Source organism: Prinia subflava, chromosome 4 (genome assembly GCF_021018805.1).
Source record: "Prinia subflava isolate CZ2003 ecotype Zambia chromosome 4, Cam_Psub_1.2, whole genome shotgun sequence".
In the NCBI taxonomy this organism is placed as follows: domain Eukaryota; kingdom Metazoa; phylum Chordata; class Aves; order Passeriformes; family Cisticolidae; genus Prinia; species Prinia subflava.
In genome coordinates, this window is record NC_086250.1 from 35,566,866 (window position 1) to 35,593,549 (window position 26,684).

Sequence of the window (26,684 nt, forward strand, 5' to 3'; positions counted from 1 at the left end):
CAGTAGCGGGAGTTCCCTCTTCTTCACTACAAGACAGGTGTTCAGCACACCTGAAATTCTGCTCATCTCTTTAGAAAAATGCGTGACTGATAATATAATTAAAATATAAAAAACCCTAATGCCTTCATGATTATACATGTCTTGTGGGATAAAATGTATCTAATACATAAAAAGTATGCAATTATGATTTATTTGCTATAACACATGGTAAGATTTATTTCAATTATTTGTAAAAGTACCAATCAGTAACCTCAATCATTACAAGAAGCACCTTCTATGCCACATGCTCCATTCCATTTGACACTGTTGTTGATTTACCTGCTTTCTGTGAAAAGTTGTCATGAAATTTTACTTGCAAAACTGTTGTACCATTTTCACTACACTGTATTGCTGTATGATGTCCACGACAGCTGATTCATAGGTATTCTAAAAGGAAGGATTCTTTTTTAAATTTAAGAGTAGGGTTTCATAGAGAACAATGTGATATAGACTCATATGGGCTCATTTTGCAAGTATTATAATTGAGCTATCACAAGCAAGCTGGTTATTTTTAGAGAGAGAGAGAGAGCACTTTAAACTAGTTTAAACACAAGGGACAGAAAGATCTGCTTTCTTGTCTCTTGCATTTCAAAGTTGTATATCCTTGTTAACATATAAATGTGTTCATACTAAATTAATTACTGATTTTTAATTTTGAGCAAGACTGTCTAAAAGTTGTATATTTCCATCAAGATTCCTTGTGAGGAAAGTTTACAAAGTATTACTACATAATATTTTTTTTTTACTAATACTACATAATAAGGACACTTTAAAGAGCAGAGAATACACAGAAAGTCTTCCAAATCTGAAAGTAAATGCAAAGGGAAGAAATGTGGTCCAGAGCAATGCAAAGCTTATAATGACTCTTCTGAAGACGCTGTTTTAAATTTGCAGTTTCTCTGGAAGGTGCTCGTATGTCAGGCTGCATGTTACACAGTTCCCTTGGCCACAGACTACTGAGACTGAGTGAAATTTGCCTTGAATTCTCAGTTTCTCTTGTAGAAATGGGGAAATTTGAAGAACGGGAAATTTGGGAGATAAACATACTCTTGAAAATCATGTTATTTATTTCCTGGTAATTTATTTCCCATAAGCTCCTTCCATGGCAGCTTATTGCAATAACTTTTTGTGACTGCACTGGAAGGTAATGTCAACTTTCCACGGCTGGTGTAAATTAGAAAACCCACCCAGATAAAACAGGTGTTAACAGTCCTGCTGGGAGATGTTTCGTGCATTCTGCTGACTTGCTGTTGCACGTGGCCTAGATTAAGGCACATTCTGTATTTCCATCAAAATTATGACACGTTTTAGGGGTTAAGCAGAATACACTGACAAGCAGACACATTCGGCTTAACTCTTTCCTAGCAAACTCATCATTATTTGCAATAGAATAATTCAAGGAGCATTTAATAAAATATCTATCAGTGAACCATGCAACTTCATTCCAGAAAACTCTTCCAAACTAAGCATTGACTTTGCAATAAGAGACCATACATGCAAATTAAAAACTGATTTACTGGAGGCATTTGGGGAGAATTTTACCTTAGAGAATAATAACTACTGGTATGTAGAAGGCCTCCCAGGCAAAAATTTTTAGGAAATTATGCTGGAGTTATTTAATTATAGTTATTTTTTGAGGAAAAAATGACAATCTAATTTAAAAGTGAAATAGCTTCCACTTCCTTTTCCAACAGATATTAAGGAACACGCACATCAAATTCTTCCAACGTGCAGTCCAAACACGAAATATGACCAGTAAACCCAGAAATGCAAAAACAAATTAAATTCTCAAGTACTTGGAGAATTCAACAGACATATGCACTGACCTGCTGATAAAAGAATGCATGAGGTCACAACTGAGGTCAAAGCATGAGCTGGGGTGTGTATTGTTTTTAAGAAAATGGTACAGAGGGAATTGGATCCCTTCTGGCATGAATTACTGTCAGCCCTGTCAGGAACAAAAAAGTGGCAATTGGTGTTGCAAATTTTTCACTTAGCTCCTCACTTAGAGCTTGGAAACCTTAGAATGAATGTGAGATAATTTCTGTAATGGCAAATACAGAATACAGTTTGTTTGTTTGTTTCTGTCTGTACACATCAGGAAGTTAATGAATAATTTCATTATTCTAAATAAAAAATAATCCTAATTATAATTTTCAGATGGCCAAACAGATCATAACCATCTGCTGGTCAGTTTCACATAAAACCAAAAAAAGCTGTATCCACAAACACCAAAAACCCTCCACCACATAAGAGAAGAATGCAAAATTTTACTCTGATCATCTATATAATGGTGTGCTTCTCACTTTTTTACTCACTCTTCTTTCTCTTTCTTGCCTTGCCTGCATTTGCTCTCCCCATTATTTTTATACAGTAGTCTCTGCAGCAGACATTGTAAAGCACAAAATGCAGTAATGGTAATTTCTGAGATGCTTTTGCACTACTATAACAGAAATGGTGAGAAGAAAGTTCTGAAATTTTGATTGGAATAGAGTACTGGATTTGAACCAGAAAACCATGGATGTATTTTAATATGTTTCACAAATTTCTTAAAAATCTAAATATGGCTGCACAGCAGAATGGATCAAAAGAAAAGACAGGGCAAAATTCTCTTCCAGAGTCTGCAAGTAACTTGCTACTTCAGGACTCTAATCTCTACAGGCCTGAGGGCGCCACCGCCATGAAAGAGCCTTATACATACACTAAGAACACAAAATTGAAGATAAATACTACCCTGGGAGGACCTTTCTTTTTTTTAAGGCAATGATAAAAAGAACTCTGTTTAAACACAGAATTTCTTAAAGTAATGCTCTGCTTTAGTGAGACTTTTTACAATTTTTTTTTTTTAATTATGCAACACATCTGAGTCAGCAAGGTACCAGTGTCTAAATATTTATGGAACTTGGCAACTTCTGAAAACTGGTGGGCAATGTGAGAAAGCACGCTTCTTTAAAACATAGGAGGTTCTCTCCATTAGGTCAAAAGACAGTCTACAACAGAGTCTTCATTTATTAGATTTAATTAAACCTTTGAAAGTATTCCAGTTCTCTCTTTCACCACTACTTAGTGCACAGCAACTTCATTCAGCTCACTCAAAAAAGCAGCTTTTAGAAATAAGGGCAGTACAACCAGTGATGGAATGAATCCTTTAAAAAATGAGTAAACAAGTAAACTACGAGGCATTGCACTTCATCTCTTGAACTTTGCATCTGGACTCCATCCAGATGCACTGCGTGCTTTCTGAACCCTCCCTACTGACTCCACTAGAAGTCATAATGCTATAGCTTGTGCAGGAGAGACACTAACAGTTTGCTCCTATCCATCTGGCTTTTTGATTTTATGAACATTCTCAGGTTTTTTAATTAGATATATTTTTCATATTACCCTGGGAATAGTCATAGAATTTACAGAACATATAGTGTTTGTAGAACGCTGAGCTCTTCAAAAGAAAAGTGATAAAAAATACTTGATATTAGCAACCCCCAAAAGTACAGCTCAGAGTTTTCTGTAGGACTAAAGTTACGTGGCTGGTCCTCCAGCTGGAAATTAAAGTCCTTGGGAATATATGCATGAGAGAACATAAGTTACTAGTTTTCCTCTGTGTTTAGTTTTTGTATTACTTACTCAAATTGATCTAAGCCCTAAAGAAAAAGACAAGAAAACCTGATGGTGAATTGGCATCACAGGTTATTAAAACCATTCAGATTAAACCAGGCATCTTTAAGACCCACAGGGATAATACAAGGGACTCATATTCAGGCTTTCACTTTTGCTAGTGTACCTGAGCATTGCATTTCAAACCATGTTTAGTATAATATACATAGGAATATGAGGCCATGCTGTATTTATTTTCATGCCATGCTTCTAAAAAGTTTTCATGCTTGCCTGTTTCTGCCCTTTTCTCATAACTACGGTAAGAATTTTTCACATTTTAACAAGATCTTGTGTCTAGATTCCTGGTCAGAGACCGTTTAAGCACCTGGAACCACAGAAGGCTGTGGGACATCTGCCTGTAAGCTCAACAGGGTCAGATTCTTCTTCTTGGCTTCTCAGTCAAATCCTGTCCTATTAGAGAAGAGAAATATCAGAAGTGCTCAAGCCTATAAAATGAAGCTTTAACAAGCACTTGGGGCTTGCCACATCACTTCCAATTGCAGCCAATGAAGTGTAAAGTGTGGGAAGAAACAATTTTTTAAATAGTTACCCAAGTGTTCTAAAGTTCCAAAATACTGCCAGTATTACGTGAAAAAAATAAACTTTTTAGAGGGGCTTTAGAGGGGGCACATATCTTCAAACACATTAATTCATACAATGCAACAATCTAAATCTTTCAAAACTGTTTATGTCAAGAAATCCAAATAGAAGCTTTATATATATATATCCATGAACTGTGAAAACACCCTTGCGCATATGTTTACCCTGGAGTGTTACTGCTGATCTGCCTATGAACTAAGTAAGAGCCCTTACCAAAAGAAAAAAACCAAACACCTAATTTAAAGTTGTTATTGGGAGAAATTACTGAGAAAATCTGACAGGAAAAACAGGCTGGCATGATGGTTAATTACTTATGTGTACACTTAGAATATAGAAGACTATAACTATCTAACTCCATGAACTACTATTTATGAAAAAAAAATTAATATGAATTATTACATGCAAATAGGTCTCAGTTCTTAAGTGTGGAAACCAAGGGACAAAGAAAATTCTTGTGGTGTTTTTTTTCCCCTAGAGCAATAAGCCATTTGTACATTCCCATTGTAATTCCAGAGAAACAAAGAATCAAGAGGTATGAACAATCCAAGCAAGGTTCTATTTAGCTGCCAATACAAGCCTAAACAAAATATAATCTAATTGTTACAGAATTAAAGGCTGCCAAAAGCTACAAGCTAAAATACAAATGTATTTCTCTTTCAGGAAGACCGTTCAGATTCACCCTTCAGAACTTTGTGGGTTTGGTGTTGGTCTGGATGCCAACTGAAAGAGTTGCTAGGGACTACACAGGTAAACAAATGCTTTTAAGTGGATATAAACTATCAAAAAAGCAAAAAACATTTGTGCTCAGTTTGTGAGATTGAATACAACCTTGTCCCAACAACAACAAAAAAGTATCTTGGACAGACGCAGAAAAAAACCCCTGCCCAGACTTATACATATCCAGACACTGGGCCAACTTAAAATAAGTTCAACTCTAAATAAGTATACTTCTGATTTATGTCATGTGGTCATCTGTTGATCATATGGTCAGCAGACTTCTCAGAGTAGGAGTGTTTTAAATAATTCCTGCACATCAGAAAGCTGCCAAATAGATTACTATGTTTATATTTATACTATTTATTTCTGCTGAAACAAAAATGGTTTACTGTATTCTAACTATTTATGTATTAAGTTTCAGGTCATAGTGGATTTAAACAGACAAGTTACATTAAAAAAAAAAGGAGATTGTGTTAATATTTTAATTAACTCGATCAAAGCATTTACATGAAAAGGGATTAGTTAATGCTGTTGAAATAAGCAAGTTATCTTTGTGATAAGTTGCATGTTCTACAGTTAATTTAAGCCAATTTACCCATCTGTATCTTAATAGCATTGCCTCTAATAGGGTCACCAGCTGTAATAAAGTTTATATTTAGAGTTAACATCAGTCTTTAAGTCCACTTCAAAGTTTGTCAAAATCTCTACTAACACAGAATTTCAGGTGCCTCGTGCTCTCTAGTGCCACTTCAAAGCAGTCTGATCCACGGGCTCTTGACAGCGGGACAAGGCTGCCAGAGCAGTTATTCCAATGAGTGAAAAAGCCATGACCACGCTCCATCTGGTCCAATGGCTGTGGACATGATTGTGAAGGACAGGAGACACATATTTGCTGACAAATACAACCCATTTCATTTTGACATTTCGTGGAATATATGGTGATTACAACAGTAGTGCATAAATATATATTGAAAGAGCAGGAAAAGAATTCTAATTACCTAGCACAGTAACTTTAGATATTGGGGTAAGTAGGAGGAGAATGAAGGAAAAAATGCCAGGGTCAATTCTTTCTTTTTAATTCACCCCTCACATTGTCATTCTCAGAGAGGGAATATTGAGCTGATGGAGCACTGCTAGTCTTGTGTGCCAGCAATAGCACATTGGGGAGAGGCTGTAAGGGGAAGGGATTTGCAGCAGGGTTCAAAGAGGAGCTTGTTCTTGGAATATAATTAAGGGCAAATAAAAGCACAAATTTAGGTGGGTTAGTGTGCATAAAAGTCAAGGGACTCCAAAATGGTGAGTATGTAGAAGAACTGTAAAATCAAGCAGATTTGGCATTCTTTCCATGAAAGAGGCTCACACTATGCTGCAGCAGATGTAGGCAGCTTCTGTTCCAGCAAAGATCAAGGGCAGATTGAGAAAATACATCTGGACAGATCGTGGTAGTTTCAATATGCACCTACTTTCATTTTTCTCTTCCTTTCCTAACACTGTAATTGTATTATATTCTGGAAGTAATGCAATACTGACAAAGAAACTCAACCTTTTTGAGGCAGCAAATTTTTGATATTTTACTTTGTAACAGGAGAGCAGGGAGAGGTTGTAAAGACTTTCTAATGTACATCATAATTTTAAATGTAATAAGACAGAATAGTTTTTGTGGCCACATTAGTCTGTAATTAACAAGAATGTTGCTAGGACATTCTGTGTTACTTTATTAGCCTCATGTCTTGCAGTCTCTTTTCTGTAAGACCAAACTTTTAAATACCAGGTATGTATAGTGGCTAAAAGATGATTAAGTGACCGGTACCGTCACCTAGGCATAATGTACCACACAACACCTCCAAAAGCTTGATCATTTTTTGATAGTATTTATTTTAATTTTAAACAAATGTAAGTGGTTAAAATTACAAGAAAGGTGTTGTCTTTCTTCCCTTCTGCTAAACTCACAATGCAAACCGTGTTCCACCCTAAAATTGCTAGTTCTGTGGAACAATGCAAGCCTCAGCTTGCTGCTTTCTGGCACCCTCTGCTGCTTTACACATTACACCACAGACAGCGTTTTATGGACAGTTGCACAGTCCCTGTATCTCCATTAAAACATCTTCACAGGAGTTGCATTTCCCAGCCCAACCAAGTAAAAGCTGATGATACTCATACTTGGTGTGTGCCCTCATTTATTGTTAGCAGATGTTAATGCTTAATTCTCAAAATCTGTCTTGTAGCTCTTTTCTAACCTTAATCTGGACTTACCCTAAGGAACAGAGATATTAAATCTGTAGAAGAGTGGCCATCTCAGGCTCCCACAGATTTCCAGATAATACCAAAATTCCAAGAATTTGAAAGCTCCCACAAACTTTGATTCACAAATGAGAGGTAGAGTGGCTTAAATACCTTTGGAAGTGAATAAAATCATTGATAGTTCAATCAGGACTGCACAAGGTGCTTCACAGAGATGCATGGCCATGTGCGTGAGCCACACACTAAAACATATGCTCACATTGTTTCTCAAGAGACTTGCATGTTACTGAAGCTTCAGAATTCTCCATTGTCAGGAGAGGCAATAGCAGATTATTTTAGGAAGAAGGATGAATGAAAAACCTGGGTACTTCACCTGAATATTAAGAAATTTTCTTTTGTGAAAATCTACCTCTCCGAGGAAACTCAAAGCTCCACAGACACAGAACAATAAACTTCTCTAAATAACACAGCACTCAAAATTACAAAGTCTAAGCAGATGAGGGAGTGGTTAGAAAATATTTAAATAAAAGTCCTCAACTTTAACTATAAGAGAACTGGCATTTTGCCACAGTTCCAAAATAATCAGACATTTGAAAAAATCTAGAAAGCTGACAAAATCTCAACATTATCAGAAAGCCTTGTTTGGTTATACTGTAAAATAAAACCACTTCAGATACATTGTTTATTTTCTTGTTCAGCTTAAATATGCATTTTTGCTGTTCAGCTAAATATCACGCACTTTCTTCTCTATTTTTAAATCCAGTAAACATTCTAGACATTCCTGGTATTTATAACATACTCTCCCTATAGAAGATGATAAAAATACACCATCATGAAGTAGACATATTTACTGTAAGCTGCTGCTGCTATCTGGGAAAAATCTGTTAATGTCTTATAACTACAGGTGCTTTCTAGAATGTGTCATAGTCCATTTGTGTGTATGTATTTTAACTGCATGTTTATGTTAAGACTTTTCAGTGCATTGCTATTAATGGAGGTTTCAAGGCCATTTATTCCTCACCTCTTTGTCTAAGCATATGCATTGCTAAAATATATCTGTTCTATTCCAAACTCCAGGGAATGTTCACATGACATTTTTGAGGGACAAAAAACCCAAAAAACCCCAAAAAACCAAAACAACAACAAAAAAACCCCTAAAAACAACCATCACAAAGAAACAACTAAAAATTGAAGAGTATGGAAAGCTAATTACAGATAGGTGAAATGGAGAGACTGTAAACTGCATCTCTTCAAACAATAAGCACTTCAAAGTGTATATCACTCATTAGTTTTCAAGCAGAGTACAGCACGTAATCTCTGCATGTCCTCCCAATACAGTTTAAGTTTCTGATCCATTGACGTTCCTGACAAACACAGCTGAGGGATGGGGAGAAGAGGTAGATGGGTGAGATGGTCATATCTCAGGGGCATGAGTGGCATATTCCAGACAGAGACTGAGGGGAGGTGGGTTTCAAGGAACTGCAGGGGAGAGGGAGAAGGAAGGCAGTGTTTGAGGGAAAACAGTTGACTTTAGAGAACAAAAATACCTTTTAGTGTTTGGTAGTCTTTGTCTACAGAAGGAAAGTGTGCAAAACCCTAATTCCAGTCCTAACCAAGCAAACCCAACTATAATCTAATGACTCAGTAGATTTCATGGAGACTGTATAAGTATTCATCACAATATTCATTACATGATTATTTCATTAACATCTAGATGAGTTACTCTCATATGACTCTACACAGTAGTAACACAAGGGATTTGTAAGTGTAAACAAAAGGCCAATAACAGCGCACAATTTATACTTCATGAATAATGTACTTCTAGCCTGACAAAATAAAGTCAGGATGTGCTCCTGCAGCATTTTCTTTTATATGGCTTCAGACAGTCAAATGTGAGTGACTCAGGGGAATATGTATCTCAGTGCCTGACACCACAGTGAGTAACTCTGAGTTATTCTGTGAAGACAGAGTCTCATAAATCTTGTGGTCCTTTTAATGTTCTCAAATGTAATGTTCGAAATGTAAAGAGAGCTGCTTGTTTCAGTGCAGAATAAAGAGGTCTCACAAAAAAACAAACTAGAATCAAACCATATCAAAAAAGAGATGATTTTATTGTCTTTTCCTCCCCATCCTTTCTAAGACAGTAACATTCTTAGGCAGGATAAATGAAGTGTTCCATTCTTTATCCTCTACTAATCTCTCACTTGCAGCAGTTCTTCCATCCTTTCCTCAGTTTTCTTGTACTCTCAGAGTAAAAATATGCTTGGTCTACCACAAAAAGGCAACTGTTACTCTATCTGTCCAGCTGTCATCCCATCTATATTTTCTCTACAATTTCTTGAGTTCCTGGAAATTCTAGGGTTTGTTTACAAAAGCACTTGAAATTCCTCCTGTTCTATGCTAAACCAGTTTGCCTCTCATATTACTCAAATTAATAACATTAACAATCTCTTATCAGCAAAACTTGAAACAAGAATTCAAACATCTACACCCTTGAGATTCAACCATCGTTAACACCTTTAACCTTGCCCTTACAAAAATTGTTCTCTTTCTTTTCTTTTGTCTCTCCATTCATATAATCACAACTATTCCCAAAATGTATTCTTATATAGACCGTCATTATTCCCATTATCTTTTTTATTTTGAGGTTACACATATCTCTAGTCTTGATACACTAATTTTCATTTTTACTCTAATCATTATGCCAAGTTAATTTCATCTACGAACAAAAAAAATAAACTTCAATGTCTACACTAATGAAGATGTTACTTCCTGTAACTATCCTTAAATTTGCATTATCTATTTACATATTTTCATGGTAGATATATTTATATGCATCATGTTTTGCCAGAGAATTTTTAAATTTCTGTGGCATAGAGGATTACAATAAAAAAGGCATGAGCCCCCTGCAAGGCATATACAAGTTTAAAAAATGGCTTTCTTGATGTCTAAAACAAAGAAGGAAACTCCAATCCTGAAATTCAGCTTCTAAAATTTTGTCCTGCACTCATCATTCATGATTCAAGAGTTTGAAATATGGGAGACTTCAATGATAGCTGGCTTCAGCATTCACTGAATGCCAAACGAATTAGAAATGCTCTGAAGCAGTCTTGTACATTGTGTGCTGAACAGTGGATTGCAAGTGTCTGGATGTGTCAAACATTATCCAAGAAAGTCTTCCCTCAAACAGCTGAGGACAGTCACTGGGGAAGTATGTGGGAATGGGATTAGTTCTTAAAAAGAAGATCACACCCTGAACCTACCTAGGAAATGAGAGGACTTGTCCAAGAAAGCATCTTCAGAAGGCTAGTTGGGACATGCTCCTGGTTAGGAAAGTATTGGGCCCCTAGGTTCTGGGAGTCCCAGAAAGGTTAAAAGTTTAATGTAAATCACCTACCTAGGGAAGAAACTCACAAAGCACAGCTGGTTAAGTAAAAATATATACTTGAAAGTGCCATCAGAAAATGGGAAATCTGAATATGCATCAGGTTGAGGAGTGTCATTTCCCTCACAGGAAAACATCTGTTTATATCCTTTCTTAATGGAGCTATATCAGCCTTGTCTGCTCTTCCACCTAGAGCTGCCAGTGTTGCAAGGCAGGAAAGAAGAGATTGAGAAGTGTTTGCTACCCATGTGACTCTAATGCATATTTAAGCCATAGTTCCCCCCACAAAAAGTTATTGCACGTGACTTAATTCAGCCAAACCATGAGAGTTGGATTCAGAAATGTGTAATTAACAGGTAAGTAAATCCATGTGAGGCAGGATACCAAAGAACATATAAGCTGTGCATTACTATGACCCAATTTTCCCAGGAATGGGGATCATGATGCTTCTGCCACCACTTAAAAAGTCCAAGGAAGAAATACATTTGTTGGGACCTTGCTAACTTTTGGGGACAGGCTCATCTACACTGAGGGCAAAACATCCTCAAAATTCCCAGCTGGACAGCAACCTGGCTTGAGGCTGCACAGAAGTGTGGACAATATGGTCTGAATTTAAAAAAATGGGGTCATACAGATCTCAAAAGGGGTCATATAGGTGTCACTGCAGGAAGAAACTGGTCCACACATTAAAAGAGCTGGTGTTAGTTTTCAAAACCCAGATTGAATTCCCAATTTCCCAAGGGACCATATTTCTTCACCCAGCCAAATTTCTGTATATACTTCAATCTGTCACACTTGCGTGGAAGGCTCACCTGAAGCTGCTCCAAAGCACCTGGAGCTGCTCCAAAGCCCAAAAAGTGTATCTTGAATCCATACAGCCAATCTCATCAACAACTGCACCAGCAAAGCCAGGAGATTCTTACACAATTCAAAACTGCAGGCAGGAAGAGCTCACATGTGAGCCCACTAGACAGTGAACACAGGGATGACATCTTCAGACTTCCCATTCCTCAAAGAGCTACACACAACCATACCACATACATTTTCACATGGAGTTAGTGAACCTTGGTAGAACCCTGAATGCTCACTTTATACACAATTATCTGTTTTTCACAGTTTTTAGACACAGAATATCATGCTGATGTTCTCATCCTTGGATGCTGACATTGCTGGACACGGACGGGTGCTACTCCACAGTGTCTGACCATCACATCTGTGTCAGAGGAAGTCTGAAGGACACGTGGCACATTTAGCAGTTGTAGTTTCCACCCTGCCCACAGGTTGACTCCCTGTTAAGAAGAGATCTGCATACACCCTATCCTCTTGCAACCTTCTCCTCCTCCCGAGAAAAACCCAAGCATGTAAGCAGAGACCACCATGGGCTTCTGCAGGAGTACAGGAACACCACAAAGCACATCTAGCACAATAAATTACAAGCAATGTCTACCAGTACATACACTTTGTCTTTAGGCTTCACACACTTCTTTAACTTCCTCTCTTAGAGAAAAAGCTCCCTGGTTGAGGAGACTGATTCACCTACTCTACCTTCCTCTTGTTAACACACACAACTTTTCTTCAGTCTCAGAATACAGCAACAGTTTTGGTATTCTTCCGTCTTTTTTACAAAACATTTTAAATTCATTAGTGTTTTTTTAAAGGTGTTATTAATGAAATCAAGTACTATGTTGTAGAAATGATCTTATCTAGTTCTAAACATAGTCACAGCAATTCACACTTCTATCAGACACACCGCTCACCCAAAATTGGTGCTAGCTCTGATAACTAAAAGCTTTTTACTAAAGGTTTTTATCAATTTGGGAATGTTCTACAGCTCCAACACCTTTTCTCCACTCCCTGATTTCCAGGATGAACAAGACCTGGATTTTTAGTGAACTAAACTTTCTCTGTGGGACTGCAGCATATCTGTATTCTAAATTATAAAAATTACCTCTGATGCATACCTTTGGTTTTATAAACTGGTAGAAAAGTGTGCCAAAGATCAGGCTGACAAAATAAAAAAATAGTCTTCATGAAGTGCATACAACACTGGGAGACTCTTTATTAAGAAAGGTCTCTCCAGTGCTATCATAACTATAACAAAACCCCTGCTACCAACAAAAATTAAGGATGCTTTTGTAGCTAGATGGGTATTGGCAGAGACACTTCTTGTGGGAATTAGCTAATTCTAAGAAAAAAAAAAAACACCTACTACGGCAGCATTAATCTCTGAAGGAAAAATCACTAGAAATTTTGGTCAACTTTGAATTTATTTTATGATTTATGCTGTTGACAGCACCGTAAACTGCATGAGGAAAGAACAGAAACATGAGTTTTGAAAAAGTCACTAGGGACAAAACTACAAACATCACCATTAAAAGATTTTCAGTCCAATACCTTTTGATTCTCTTGCATTTTCTCCAACTACCCCAGGATGGATTGAATTGGTATGTTTTGTGTGCTTACTGTATGTTTGATGTGATGTGTTAAAAGCCAGAGAACAATGGAGATTTTCCGGTGTTTATATTTATTATATTTATATTTGTCATTTGTTCAGGAGTAAAAAAAACACTCCTAAATGCTTTCTCTTTGAACAATTAGATAAAGGCTTTATAACATAGTTTCCACCCAGAAGGCTATCTCACTTTTTCTAGTGATGGGGGAACTTAAAACAGAAATTAAAGAAATGAATGGGTTATAAAGAAGCATAAAGGAATTAGCTTTAGATTTTATCAAAAGGCAAACCCCTGAAATCTCATTATTTTCTAAATAAAGATGATATGAAATGTCCTTAATTGATAGACTTATTGAATAATTCATACAAGGAAAAGATAGAAATTTATGTGGCATTATCTTCTTGAAGGGATTCAAAGAGATGATGAAAAAAATAGAAGTTCTATATTGCTCCTTGAAAGCATAGCTGTAAGGAAAATATAGGCAAGACTCTACATGGCACTCTGGACAGACAACATATGCTGTAATACACAGAGGTTTAAATCCTTATTATATTTATGAAAACCATTCATAAGAAATACTCAAATTTATTCACCACAGTAGACTGACCCAGCAAACAAGTGAACCTCTCCAAATCTTTTACAAATTTTATTTATTTAAAGCTTCTGAGATTTGAATATGAAATAATCTATCCCCCAGTACATCTCAGATTCTCAGGTTCTGTGTGCAACATCAAATGGGTGAACACAATGAATCCTGATAAAGCTAACTATGCAGAAACTGGGCGCTGCTGGGCTTCACAGGTTTTTAGATTTTATGAACTTGGACCTATGGAGCCAATTCAACTTGTCTGCAAGTGCTTTATATATCAGTGCCACAATGAGCATAGGGTGCAAGACATTGCAATGGAACTAACTAAAGGAAAACTAAACCCCAAGGATTTTATATACATTTAAAATAAACATTAAAATATGTTTACAGTTTAAGGTAGCAGCTGAATTGAGATGCCTCAAAAATCACTTGAAAGATGATGCCATTGGCAAGAGGAAAACCAAATTATGAGTGGAAAAGAACTTGGTAATATTGGTAGTGATTAATCATGAACCAGTATCAGTATCATCCACAGAGAGTATCAAGAATTTCCAACAGCAGACAATCCATGTCAGCGTTCTCTCGCTTTTTTAAAGCTAATAAAATATCCTAGACCTCCTGAAAATGGGTATCAAAGGCCTCCTGGAAAGGGTATCAAATGGCAGATGAATAGAGAAAACATTTGCCCCTAATTGCAAGTTATGAGAGCAAGGATTATGAAAACATATGTGCAAGAAGAGGGTAGTGGGATTCTTGAGGTTTGTTAACTACAACTTTTAAAATTAGAGCACTGACTGAATGAATGTTATTGGAGTATTTTGACTGTTGCTGGTTTGATGGCTGATGTTCTAGCAGGTTCTGACAGGACATATTGCTGCATACTAGTGTATGTCAAACATACAACATGCAAACTACTGTTATATTTTTTTCCCTGCATATCACAAACACCTTCTCCTGCTATAAGGAGAAGAGGATTTCCCTACCATTAAGTGAGTGGACTGGCAAAATTGAGCACTGCCAAGTAAAATTACCTGAAAATATGGTAAAATTGTGCCTTTGGCTAGGCTAGACCAGTTCAGAGCCCAAAGGAAACAAATGAAGAGCAGACTCAAACCTGGGGTCTCTGAGAGATAAACTGACAAGTTTGAATGACTTTAACTTCAGAACATTTTAAATTTCCTAACTCAGTTTAGAAATCAGCAGTATAGAACTGGTTTGTGAAAAGGGAGGAAATAATTTGATCAGTCTGTGGAGATAAAACAATTCAGTAAAGAGATTGTGTCAAAGGATGGATAAATAAATATATTAGTATGAAGTTAAAGTGGCTAAATGCGATGTTTTAGTCACCGTGCAAACACTGATGTATGGCTATGCACAGCAGCTTTCAAAGCACCTGGTTTGACACCCAGAGCACCTGGGACATATTCTTTGGCCTGGCTGAGCTGAGAGATGGGCTTGTGGGAGGAGAAAGATGGATGCAAAGAGAGCCACAAGTACTGCTGCAGTGTGGGCATGCACTGACCACGTTTCCTCCACAGCTGCATGGAGCTAGAGATGAGATCCAGAATCCCTCTGCCTCATAAACATGCAACAGGGAACCTACACCAATGTTGTTTGGGAGATGCAAACATTGCTAGAGTGAATAGCTCTCTCTTCAGCTCATCTTTTTCTTGTGGAAGTGAAGCTTGTTAGACAACAGAGCGGTGGATCCCTAAGCAGTCCTAGATGGCCACTAACCATTTCCATAACCTTGGAAAATCACACCACTCCCCTGTGCTTTTGTGTCTCCTTGTTTGTCTTGCCTTTCTGGAAGGGCAAGTTTTAACGTGATTAAAGTAGAGAGTGATTATCTCTTGATCTCTGTGTGTAATATTAGAGTGCTGTGCTGGAGTTCCCAAAGTTCTCAGTCAGGGCCACTAGGTGCTGCTGTAATATGAGTAGTTAAAATAATAATTATTATTAGGGAAATTGTGTATATTGTTTCTATGGACTATTTCAAAAAGTCTGAAAGTCAGAGAAAAACTTATTCTAAAGGTGCCCATTTTTTGAACAATTAGAACAAAAAGACCCCATTATTCACTTCACTAGTACTCAAAAAATGTTCCCCTTACCTTTTGATGCTTTGCAGAAAAAGGCTGCAAACACCTTCTGCCTTTAAAAAATGCATAAACTTTTATGCACTTTTGCATAAAAAATGCACTTTTTTTTCTATTTCATTTCCATTTTTAAACCCAGTTTCAGCAGTTTGCTATTATGCAAGTTCAACCAAATCACTATACTCCAAAATCCTTGCCAGCCACATAATTATGCACCTTATTTATATATTATTTGAATATGAACAGAAAGGCAAAGACCTCACCATGGGAGAACATGACTTGGATTGTAAATGATTCAATAAATGCATGGTGGTTTTACTGAGGCTCAGATTTTGTGTCTGTCACTTTCACAGTATTCTAAGGAGGTTTTGTCTTATTAAATGTAGTTGACTAGCCATAAACATAGTAAAAGATTAATAAGACTCCATATGAATCACAGTGACTAAATGCTTCTTGTCTGAGAGTATTAAAAAGTCTTTAGACAGCTGCCAGCTATAGCTCAGAGAGCTATATGACTAAAGGGCTATTTCTGAAAGTCTTGGAGTCAGTTCATCTAACTGGACTTCACAGTGGACAATCCAAAAGGCTATTTATATTTAAAAACAATTTGGCAAGTGTTGTTCATCAAACCAGTTTTCCAGACACAAAGACTCCACTTAATATTTTTTTCTTAGATTAACTGCCCTTAAAATGAAGCTAAATGAAATTATTTGGATCCTCAGAAGAACAGGTCTGATAAGGCAATTCTGGATTAATTAGAAGTGATGAAGTCTTGCTGCCAGGTTATCTCAAGATCCAAAGTTAGCACAGAAACAAAGTTAAAAACATTAAGCATGTGTGGAAAATAAGTATCAGGAACCTGTATGATAATTAGGACTTTATGGTAAAAATGGGATAGAATATTCATATTTTATACAAATCCTTATTTAAAAGTATTTTAGGAAGGTAAAGTGGTGCCAACACAAACTAAAAATATATTTTATTCTTACCATTTGAGACTGGCTCCGTGGACAGCCATTGATATCTTCAACCTTTTCATTTGCTAAACAAAAACAGTGAGGGGAAAAGCAAAAGTAAACAATGAGATAAAACTTTCCTTTACAACCCCTTGTCAAAAAATAAAAAAAAAAAAAAAGAAGAAAACTCAACCCCAAAAGCCTAAAAATCAAAACAGAGAAAAAAAAAAAAACCAAAATCCTGAAGAAAAGCAGAAAAGGCACAGCAATAACATGCAGAGGGTTTTGTTGACAGAGAGCTCCTCTCTAAGTAAAGCTCAGTCGTACAGTAACAACACTCTTGTTAGCAGCAGTTGCTTCCATATGCCAAATCATGCAAAGGGGGAAGTGCGAAGGAGGTCGCTGCTAATTCTTCAGCCCCTGCAAAATAACTGCTGACATGAAATCTTCCACAATTGTCTTTGCAGGGTCAGGATACAGTTTCAAGGCATCCCAGAAAGTATGAGCCTCTCCAACTAACAAAATGCACACATGGGAGACATATGGTTTAATGGAGCATTCACTTCTGACAATTCAAAGTGTGTAAGATACAGTTCTGGCCATTTAAAGTATGGTTAAACAGCAACTTCCAAACATGCTCACATAAACATATTTTTTAATTAAGACAAGGATGAACCACACAAATATCAGAGACATATGGACCCAGTCAAATTGTATTATTCAGGGTTCATCTTATTGTGAAATACATTCAACTTGAATCGTATATTCCCCCATGCAAGGAGTCAGCTCGCAGTGCTTCCCTCAGCCCTGGTCTTACCGATGATCTGGATGATTTCTGCTAGCAGAACTCCATCTGCAATGTCCTGTTGCAAATCCTTGATCAACCGCTTGTGGCCAGATTTTGCTAGGTAGTGGTTAGCCCAGTCAGTGTAAATCTGCAGAGCAGAGAGGGAGGGCAAGGGGAAGAAGGGGAAGAGAGGAAAAAAGACAATAAAAAGTCTTAAAACAAATGTTGGCTTACATAGCAGAACTATTCTGGAACACATTCCCATTTAAGAAGTCAGCACCAAGGGAAACAATTTTAATGTGTTTTTTGACTTTTTTTTTCCCCCTAACGGTCATGCCCCTCCCCCTGCCATCCTCTGTTTTATTTTAGCTTCAAATGATTCAGGCTGTTTCATGAGGGTTCAAACTTGCTGTGACCAAGCAAAATTCCCCTTATGACTGTAAAGGAAACTCCTGTTGTAAATCAATCACATCTACCAAAATTCCACCTCCCACCACATTTCTACCTCCACGCACACCCTGCCAACAACATTCATACTCTGGGGCTGCCTAAGAGAAAGTGATAGAAGAGGCATGTGCCTGTTCTGGAGTAAGGATTAATTAGGGTGTTACTGGTGTTCCTGTGCCTGCTGATGCCTCTGTAAGATTCTATGCAGTAATCTTTGCATCCCACTGCCCAGGACAGGTCGTTTGCCCCCTTGCCTACAGTTCCAAGTGCTCTAATGTGCACAAAGGAGACTGAGAGCACCAGATGCACAGTAGTCTCATCACTGGAATTAGAGTACATATATTGTGGAAATATGCTGTGCCCTTTCTTTGCCCGAAGAGGAGGGAGGAACAGTGAGAGTGAGCAGCACCAAATACTTAGCAACAGGCAGCACAAAAATGGCAGTTATCAACAAAAGGTTGGAGAGGACCAGCTGAATTACATCCTCCAAAATAAAGGAAGAGATGAGCATGAAGAGAGAGGCTGAAGGCACTTCATAAGGTGTATGTACACAGAGAATTTGGTAACACCTACAGCACACACACAAGCAGAACCAGGTTTACTTAGGGTTGGAAAAGAGGGACACCTTCCCTTCGACACTGAAGGAGCGGTGCACCCCAAGAGCTTCTGGCACCTTACTGGAGTGTCACAGCAGGCACAGGGAGCTCATAGAAGTGGAGATTGGCAGGGGGTGTCACACAACAGGAGTGTATCCGTGGCCTTTGGCAGCCAGCCCTGACTCCCTTTTTCAGGGTGTCTGTGACCTCTTTCCTCACTCCAGAAAACAGGAGTTGCACAGAACCTCCCAAATCTCCCACTGCTGTGGGATGATATCACTGAGAGAAAGCACATATGTATGATAGCACCACCGTGTGAGTAAATAAAATAACTAAGAGTTTCTCTGCTGAGAATATTGTTTGAAAATGCTGAAACGGCAGCTTTTTCATAAAAAAAGAAATAAGCTTACTTTACAAACATCCTTTTATTTAACCTCAATAGACACTTGGGAGAAGAAGGGGTCAGAATCTCATTTTGTAAAGAGAAGAAACAGAGGCGAAAGCTATTAACTACTGGCTTATTCCATCAAGGAAATCTGTGGCAGAGCCAGGGTGGGAAAATAGATGCATTTCCAGACCAGAGCCTAACCCAGAGAACCATCATCTGCTTTCCACCCCACAAAGTATCACCACTTAAGTCCATGCTCACTTGCTAAGGACTCCTTTGCTACCTGAGTACCATTGCCACAGATTTTCTTCCTCTTTATTAAAAGACAGAAAAATAGAACTTGTTTGGTATACTCTATTTCTTCCCATAGTCTTCCAGGTGGATCCCAAGTTGATTTGTCATAGCTTTCTTGACAGCTTTAGAACTTTAAATAACTCCACGGAATTAAACTGTGGAAGTGGATTCAGCTCTCCCATATTCAAAGGATGCTGCTGTTCCATGGGGCCCTTAATTTTCGTGCTACACCCAGAAGTGCACTTGAATCTCCTGTGTTTTCACTGAAACCAGTGTTTTCACTGATTGATATTCTTTTTTTCTCTATTACAGCTAAATAACATAAAATGGTCCATTAAAATTTTTTTTTTAAAGCAAACTGTAGCTAAGTGAGTGTTTTTCAACCGTATAATTATACCGAGTGATTTTGGGGTCTCTATAAAGATTGCATGAATACATATTTAAAATAATATGAAACCATGATGATAAAAGACACATATCACACCCATAGCATCATATATTCCCTACTACTTGTATTTCAACTTCAGTCATACTTTTTTAGTAATGTTTCAAAAATACTCTCTATTAATATAAGCAGAACTATTTTCCATATTGCAGTGAAACTGATCCACTGGAACATACAAAATTTAATACCACTAGTATTATTTTAGTTAGTTTCATATTACAAATAAAAATACCAGGCATTTCCTTTTTCATTTGTCACACCCTCACATAATTGGGTGTATCAGTCCTAATTCGGACTACAATTTGAACTATCCTCCCACTAAGCAGACAAGGAAATTTCAATATAGCAACTGCTTTGCAAGTGTCTACTATTCAAGGAATGGACTTCACTGATCCATCCACCCCCTCCATAATTTTCTTTTTTTCATTAATTTAGAAGTAATAAGCATAAAGAATGCAAACAGAGTTTTGTAAGCAAAGGTTGATTATCCACATCATACCAAAATTTTTCTGATAGTCAGCATTCAATAGTCATGCAATGGTACAAAAACAGTACTGGGAGCAGCCAGTGTTAAAAGAGGAGTTTTTTCACTTCAGATGTATTATAAAAAAATCAAGAAGGCAAGGATTTATTCATGGAGACAACATAGCAAGCCAACACCCAGCTGGCAGTGGAATGTCACATTTTATTTCCTCTCTTTCTGTAGGAAATACCACTTGCTTCTGTTCCCTCCCTTCCCCACAGGATGCCTTTCTCATTCATCTCATTCTTCTGGGGACCCAATTGGTCAGGAGTCTTGTAAAAATGGAAAGCATGTAGATAGACACATGAAATTATAGGAATGTACACATGCCACCATAATCTTTTTACATTAACTTCTCTCATGTAAGTGTAATGAGAAATGGAGACTCTCCCTTTCACAATTTTCAAGTATCATATCATGGTTTTATCTTTAAATCGTTGGGAAAATATAAAGCTCCAGTGTGCTTCATCATTCACAATACTCAGTTATCACGGGAGAAAACTCAGAAGATCAAAAATAGTAACTTCATGAAATTCAGCTCTTTATGTGTAGTCCCCTTCCACTGGGTGCAGAGAAGCTCTAAGGAGGAGCTGTGCATGTTCTCCCTCTTCTCAGAATTAGTAATAGATCACGGCATCTTGCATTAATTGTGCAGCAATGTTTCCCCTAAATCCTCTTATCTTAAATTTTTCTGTAATGAGGCTGTTTCAGAGAGAAACACAGACACGAGTGTTGTTGCAACATTTCCTCCCCCTCCACTGCTCCAGTAACCCTGTGCTACAGCCACACACTAGGCCAGGCTGCTGACTTACTCATTTCCTCCCCAAGCTTCCTCTCCTCTGACCACCCTGCTCTACAGGCACGTCTGACTGGGGAGCGTTCACTCCAGTGCCAGGTCTGATAGCAGCCAGTGTGCAGGATAGGCACTGATACCTGACTGCTGTGTGTGGGACAGGCACTGATACCTGACTGCTGTGTATGGGACAGACACTGATACCTGACTGCTGTGTGTGGGACAGGCACTGATACCTGACTGCTGTGTGTGGGACAGGCACTGATACCTGACTGCTGTGTGTGGGACAGGCACTGATACCTGACTGCTGTGTGTGGGACAGGCACTGATACCTGACTGCTGTGTGTGGGACAGACACTGATACCTGACTGCTGGCAGTGTGTGGGACAGGCACTGATACCTGACTGCTGGCAGTGTATGGGACAGGCACTGATACCTGACTGCTGGCAGTGGGACAGACACTGATACCTGACTGCTGTGTATGGGACAGACACTGATACCTGACTGCTGGCAGTGTGTGGGACAGGCACTGATACCTGACTGCTGGCAGTGTATGGGACAGGCACTGATACCTGACTGCTGTGTGTGGGACAGACACTGATACCTGACTGCTGTGTGTGGGACAGGCACTGATACCTGACTGCTGGCAGTGTGTGGGACAGGCACTGATACCTGACTGCTGTGTATGGGACAGACACTGATACCTGACTGCTGTGTATGGGACAGGCACTGATACCTGACTGCTGTGTGTGGGACAGACACTGATACCTGACTGCTGTGTATGGGACAGGCACTGATACCTGACTGCTGTGTGTGGGACAGGCACTGATACCTGACTGCTGTGTGTGGGACAGGCACTGATACCTGACTGCTGGCAGTGTGTGGGACAGGCACTGATACCTGACTGCTGGCAGTGTGTGGGACAGGCACTGATACCTGACTGCTGTGTATGGGACAGACACTGACACCTGACTGCTGTGTGTGGGACAGGCACTGATACCTGACTGCTGGCAGTGTGTGGGACAGGCACTGATACCTGACTGCTGGCAGTGTGTGGGACAGGCACTGATACCTGACTGCTGTGTATGGGACAGACACTGACACCTGACTGCTGTGTGTGGGACAGGCACTGATACCTGACTGCTGGCAGTGTGTGGGACAGGCACTGATACCTGACTGCTGGCAGTGTGTGGGACAGGCACTGATACCTGACTGCTGTGTGTGGGACAGGCACTGATACCTGACTGCTGTGTGTGGGACAGGCACTGATACCTGACTGCTGTGTGTGGGACAGACACTGACACCTGACTGCTGTGTGTGGGACAGGCACTGATACCTGACTGCTGGCAGTGTGTGGGACAGGCACTGATACCTGACTGCTGGCAGTGTGTGGGACAGGCACTGATACCTGACTGCTGTGTATGGGACAGACACTGATACCTGACTGCTGTGTGTGGGACAGACACTGATACCTGACTGCTGTGTATGGGACAGGCACTGATACCTGACTGCTGTGTATGGGACAGACACTGATACCTGACTGCTGGCAGTGTGTGGGACAGGCACTGATACCTGACTGCTGGCAGGATATGGGACAGGCACTGATACCTGACTGCTATGTGTGGGACAGGCACTGATACCTGACTGCTGGCAGTGTATGGGACAGGCACTGATACCTGACTGCTGGCAGTGTGTGGGACAGGCACTGATACCTGACTGCTGGCAGTGTATGGGACAGGCACTGATACCTGACTGCTGGCAGTGTGTGGGACAGGCACTGATACCTGACTGCTGTGTGTGGGACAGGCACTGATACCTGACTGCTGGCAGTGTGTGGGACAGGCACTGATACCTGACTGCTGGCAATGTGTGGGACAGGCACTGATACCTGACTGCTGGCAGTGTGTGGGACAGGCACTGATACCTGACTGCTGTGTGTGGGACAGACACTGATACCTGACTGCTGGCAGGATATGGGACTGGCACTGGTATCTTAGACCTGGCAGTGTACGGCACAGCTGCCTGTATCTGCCATGAGGAGCACCGGTCTCAGCAGCACGATGATGGAACAGACCTGATGCTGTGTTTGTGTGGTCTGAGCCCCATGGTGAGCCTGGTGATTTAGCTGCTGGCACCACAAATAGGGATTCAGCAGGGCAATCCGAGCCCGGGCACAGGCTGCTCATGCTAATGATGGTTTCCCCTGGCATTCCTCAACTGCTCGTCATACTCCCCTTCAGCAGAGTGGAGGAAATAAACCCTCATACCCAAATATAGTTATGAACTTCACCTCGACACTTCACATGTAGCTACAAGGAGCACAGTAGAGCTGCTTGGCAGGATCTGTAATGAAGCAAAACACTTTGTAATGCAGTAGCTTAATGAAGTGAGAAAGAGAGAGGATCTCACAGGTTACTGCCTTTTCAGAAAATGTTTAATCATAAACCATGTAATATACATCAGGCAGTGATATAAAGCATCCTCTTTAAAACTATTACAGAAATGTTACCGCGCACGATCAATGCCAACTGGGAAATGTCAGATGGGTTTCAAAAGTGCAGTCAGCCTAATGCAATAATAATGCATGACACTTCGTCAGTGTCTTTCACTAGATCATTATGCTTTCCAGGCATAAATGAGGTCACTCTTTCTATTTGTTATTTCTGTAGATGTGAGGAAACTGAGGCATAGAGGCTGCTTTTTGATGTTGCTCACTCAAGGGCTAACAGCTGGGACTACACCCTAGATATTCTGAGTTGAAAATAATTTCTTCTGTGAGCTTTTAGATCAGGTACTATTGGAAAAATGCTTGGTGGGAAAATGCATATTGCAAGAATTTAGATCCTTCCTGATTTTTAAAAATTTTGTTGTTGTTGTTTGCCACAGAGTATAGAATCTCAGGTCTTAAAATGGTCTCCGTTTGCCATCGGGAAGGTGCCTTTCCATATGACTCTGTCACTCCCTTATGGCACAATGTTGCTGCTTAGGGAGAACAGCAGTTGCTGTCAATTGAGGTACAATAAGACTGTGACAGATTTCCATACCATCTAGGAGCATAGGCTAATTTTCAAAAATATTTAAATATTTTTCCACTAAATGAAAAAGATATGTGGAATGACCAGACAGAATCCAGTTCTTATCACTTGTCCTTTAAAATGTTCTGTAGGAGACAATTGAATCTTCATTCATTAGTATAGCAGACTTGAAATGCTGTCCTCCAATGCTCACTATCACCTTTGGAGGTGGGGAGGCTTTCCCCGAAAGGAATCTGTAGGGGAAGAGCAACCTTCTCACAGATTCTTCTTTAGTGTTTATTTTGTGGCAAACAACAACAAGTTGGGCAAATGGAAGGAAAATTTATCTATTAAAAAAGAAAAATGTTGCTAGCACTGGGTTGCAATATTTCACAGCAATACACAATGCTACTTCTCAGCAGAGCAGAAGTCTGTCTTTTATTCTGTTTGGATTATATCAATACATTTCTTTTTTTTTTTTCTCGATGAAAAATAGAGTAAAGGAAAATGAAACTATTAAATAGCCCCAAGACTAGAATTTTAACTGTCAGCCAAAGTGGAAATATGGCACTGTTAACTTAATAGAAGGGTTATGTGACTTCTAGTGTAATGTTTTCACTCTACTTAAAATGTTGCCATTGAAACAACTGATAGTTGATAGCACTTTGAGCTTTTCACCCATGGACCCTTTTTCAATTTCCCCCTAAAAAAGAAAAGATTGATGAGTTGCTTCTGTTGTTCTTCAGTATGTTACAAAATGGGCTGTAAATGCTGTGTATCTATTTCCTGGGAGGTTTTCCAGTGTGTGGCCTACCCTGGATACTGAATATCCAACACAGCCTGCATAACAGTCCCAGAGTCCCTGTGAAGAAGATTTGCCAGAGGAGAGGGCATGACCACAACTTTATTTCAACTTAGCTATGCTTGTCTAATAAATTGTGGGTAGCAAAGCACATGTTGGAGTGTCCCTGAAGCAGTTTGTATTTTTAAAGAGAAGCTGGGCAACATCTTGATTAGTGTTAGAGTAGGGTGAGGAAATCAGATTGCAGAGAGATGCCTTTCTCCTTCCCACTGCCTATACATTAAGGAAAACTCAACTGGAAGGCAGGATCTGACCTTTAAAAATATTTTCTCATTGAAGGTTATGCCTCTGGGATGCAGAAAAATAATTTATTAGTTTCAGTCCTCCACTTCACAAGTAAAAAGACTAACTTTGAAAACAATGGTTCACATTTAGACTGCCATAAGAGACAGAACAATGATTGAATTTATGTCTTGATTTAATTGGCTACAGAAAATACTCTGCAATTCATTTGCTATGGAGTAAATCTAGGGTCTGGGGGTGGCACTTTTTGTAACATTAGGCAAATTACATGAGAAAGAAAAATATTTACACAATTAAAAATATATAGCCAGAAAATGAAACTAGAATGACTTAATTTATAGGCAAAATGGAAGCCAATGCACTTTATTTAACAAAATGAAATGAGTATTAAATGACATTCCACAAACCCTGTTTCTGAATCCCACTGAGCAAATGAGAACAATTATGAGTTAAGGAACAGAAACCACTTAGAGGGATACATGCCAATTAACCAAAATGTCAGAATCCCTGTAGTACAATTCTATTTTGTAAATAGCAGCATGTATCCATCCATACTACTCAACAGTTTACAGATAAAAACACAATTAAACAAAACTCCACTAATCCCGGCTAAGAAATTTAGTAGAAACAATACTCTTCAACAATCACTGGCAAGCCTTAGATGACTAACCCAACTTAAAGAGGGCTGTTTTATGTTTCCAAGTTCCACTTGCAGTGTGTGATCAAATCAAGTAACATTAGTACTGACTTAGTGTGCTCCCTTCCTACTAATTTCTTCCCAAACCCCAACTCAGAATTAATTTAACACGTATGTTTGAGGCCAATACTCACCAAAGGCAGTACTGCAGAAGCAGTACTTTCAATGCTTCTGTGCCAGATGGAAGGTAACAGTATAAGCTCCTTTGAACATGTATTTCTTTGTGTGTGTATTTGCCTGTAAGGTTCACTGAGTAATTTGTATATTGGCCCAGATAAAAATCCAACACTTTACAGAATAAATTCACTTGTTCATACTTTGAAAAGATTCCTACTGATTTGCTTTACAGTTTAATCTTACAGTTTTATTTACTGGCCTCAGTCTTGTGCAATAGCAATAAAATGCCACTGGAAGGAGCCAGATCTTCGTCCTGAAGCTGCAGGGACCCTGAACAGGCAGCTGCTTCTCTACAGGGTTGTGCTGTGGGGAAGTGATACTTGTCAAGGGAGCAACAGCACCACTGTTATTAACACTGGCCTCGAGCTTCCTGAATTATCAGGAGATATTAAGTGCCTATCACATATTAAGTGCCACCCACACAAAGCAATCCTCTAAAGCAGTTGACCTTGAGACTTTCTGTCATAAATATGCCATATATTTGTTCATACAACTTCGGAACTATTTCTTAGATATAGATAGATACATAGATATGTGTGTTTATATATTTTTATATATAGCCTTTAAAGTGCATTTCAGCATCCATTCAGCAAAAGTACAATAGAATACCTATTATTCAATGCAGCTTTTACATAAAACATTGATTTAAACTAATATCTCAGATCATTTTATTACAGTGAGGAAGACC

General features: G+C 38.9%; 1 protein-coding gene across 1 annotated transcript in view; it reads right to left on the reverse strand.

Annotated features, from left to right (window-relative positions):
- Window positions 1-26,684, reverse strand: part of NAV3 (neuron navigator 3) — a 267,877-nt gene that overhangs the window by 166,211 nt on the left and 74,982 nt on the right. Inside the window, exons 2-3 of the mRNA XM_063396422.1 lie at window positions 17,548-17,665; window positions 16,764-16,816 (exon numbers count right to left, since the gene is read on the reverse strand). Coding sequence (XP_063252492.1) covers window positions 16,764-16,816; window positions 17,548-17,665 — 171 coding nt within the window. The remainder of the gene's footprint in view (window positions 1-16,763; window positions 16,817-17,547; window positions 17,666-26,684) is intronic.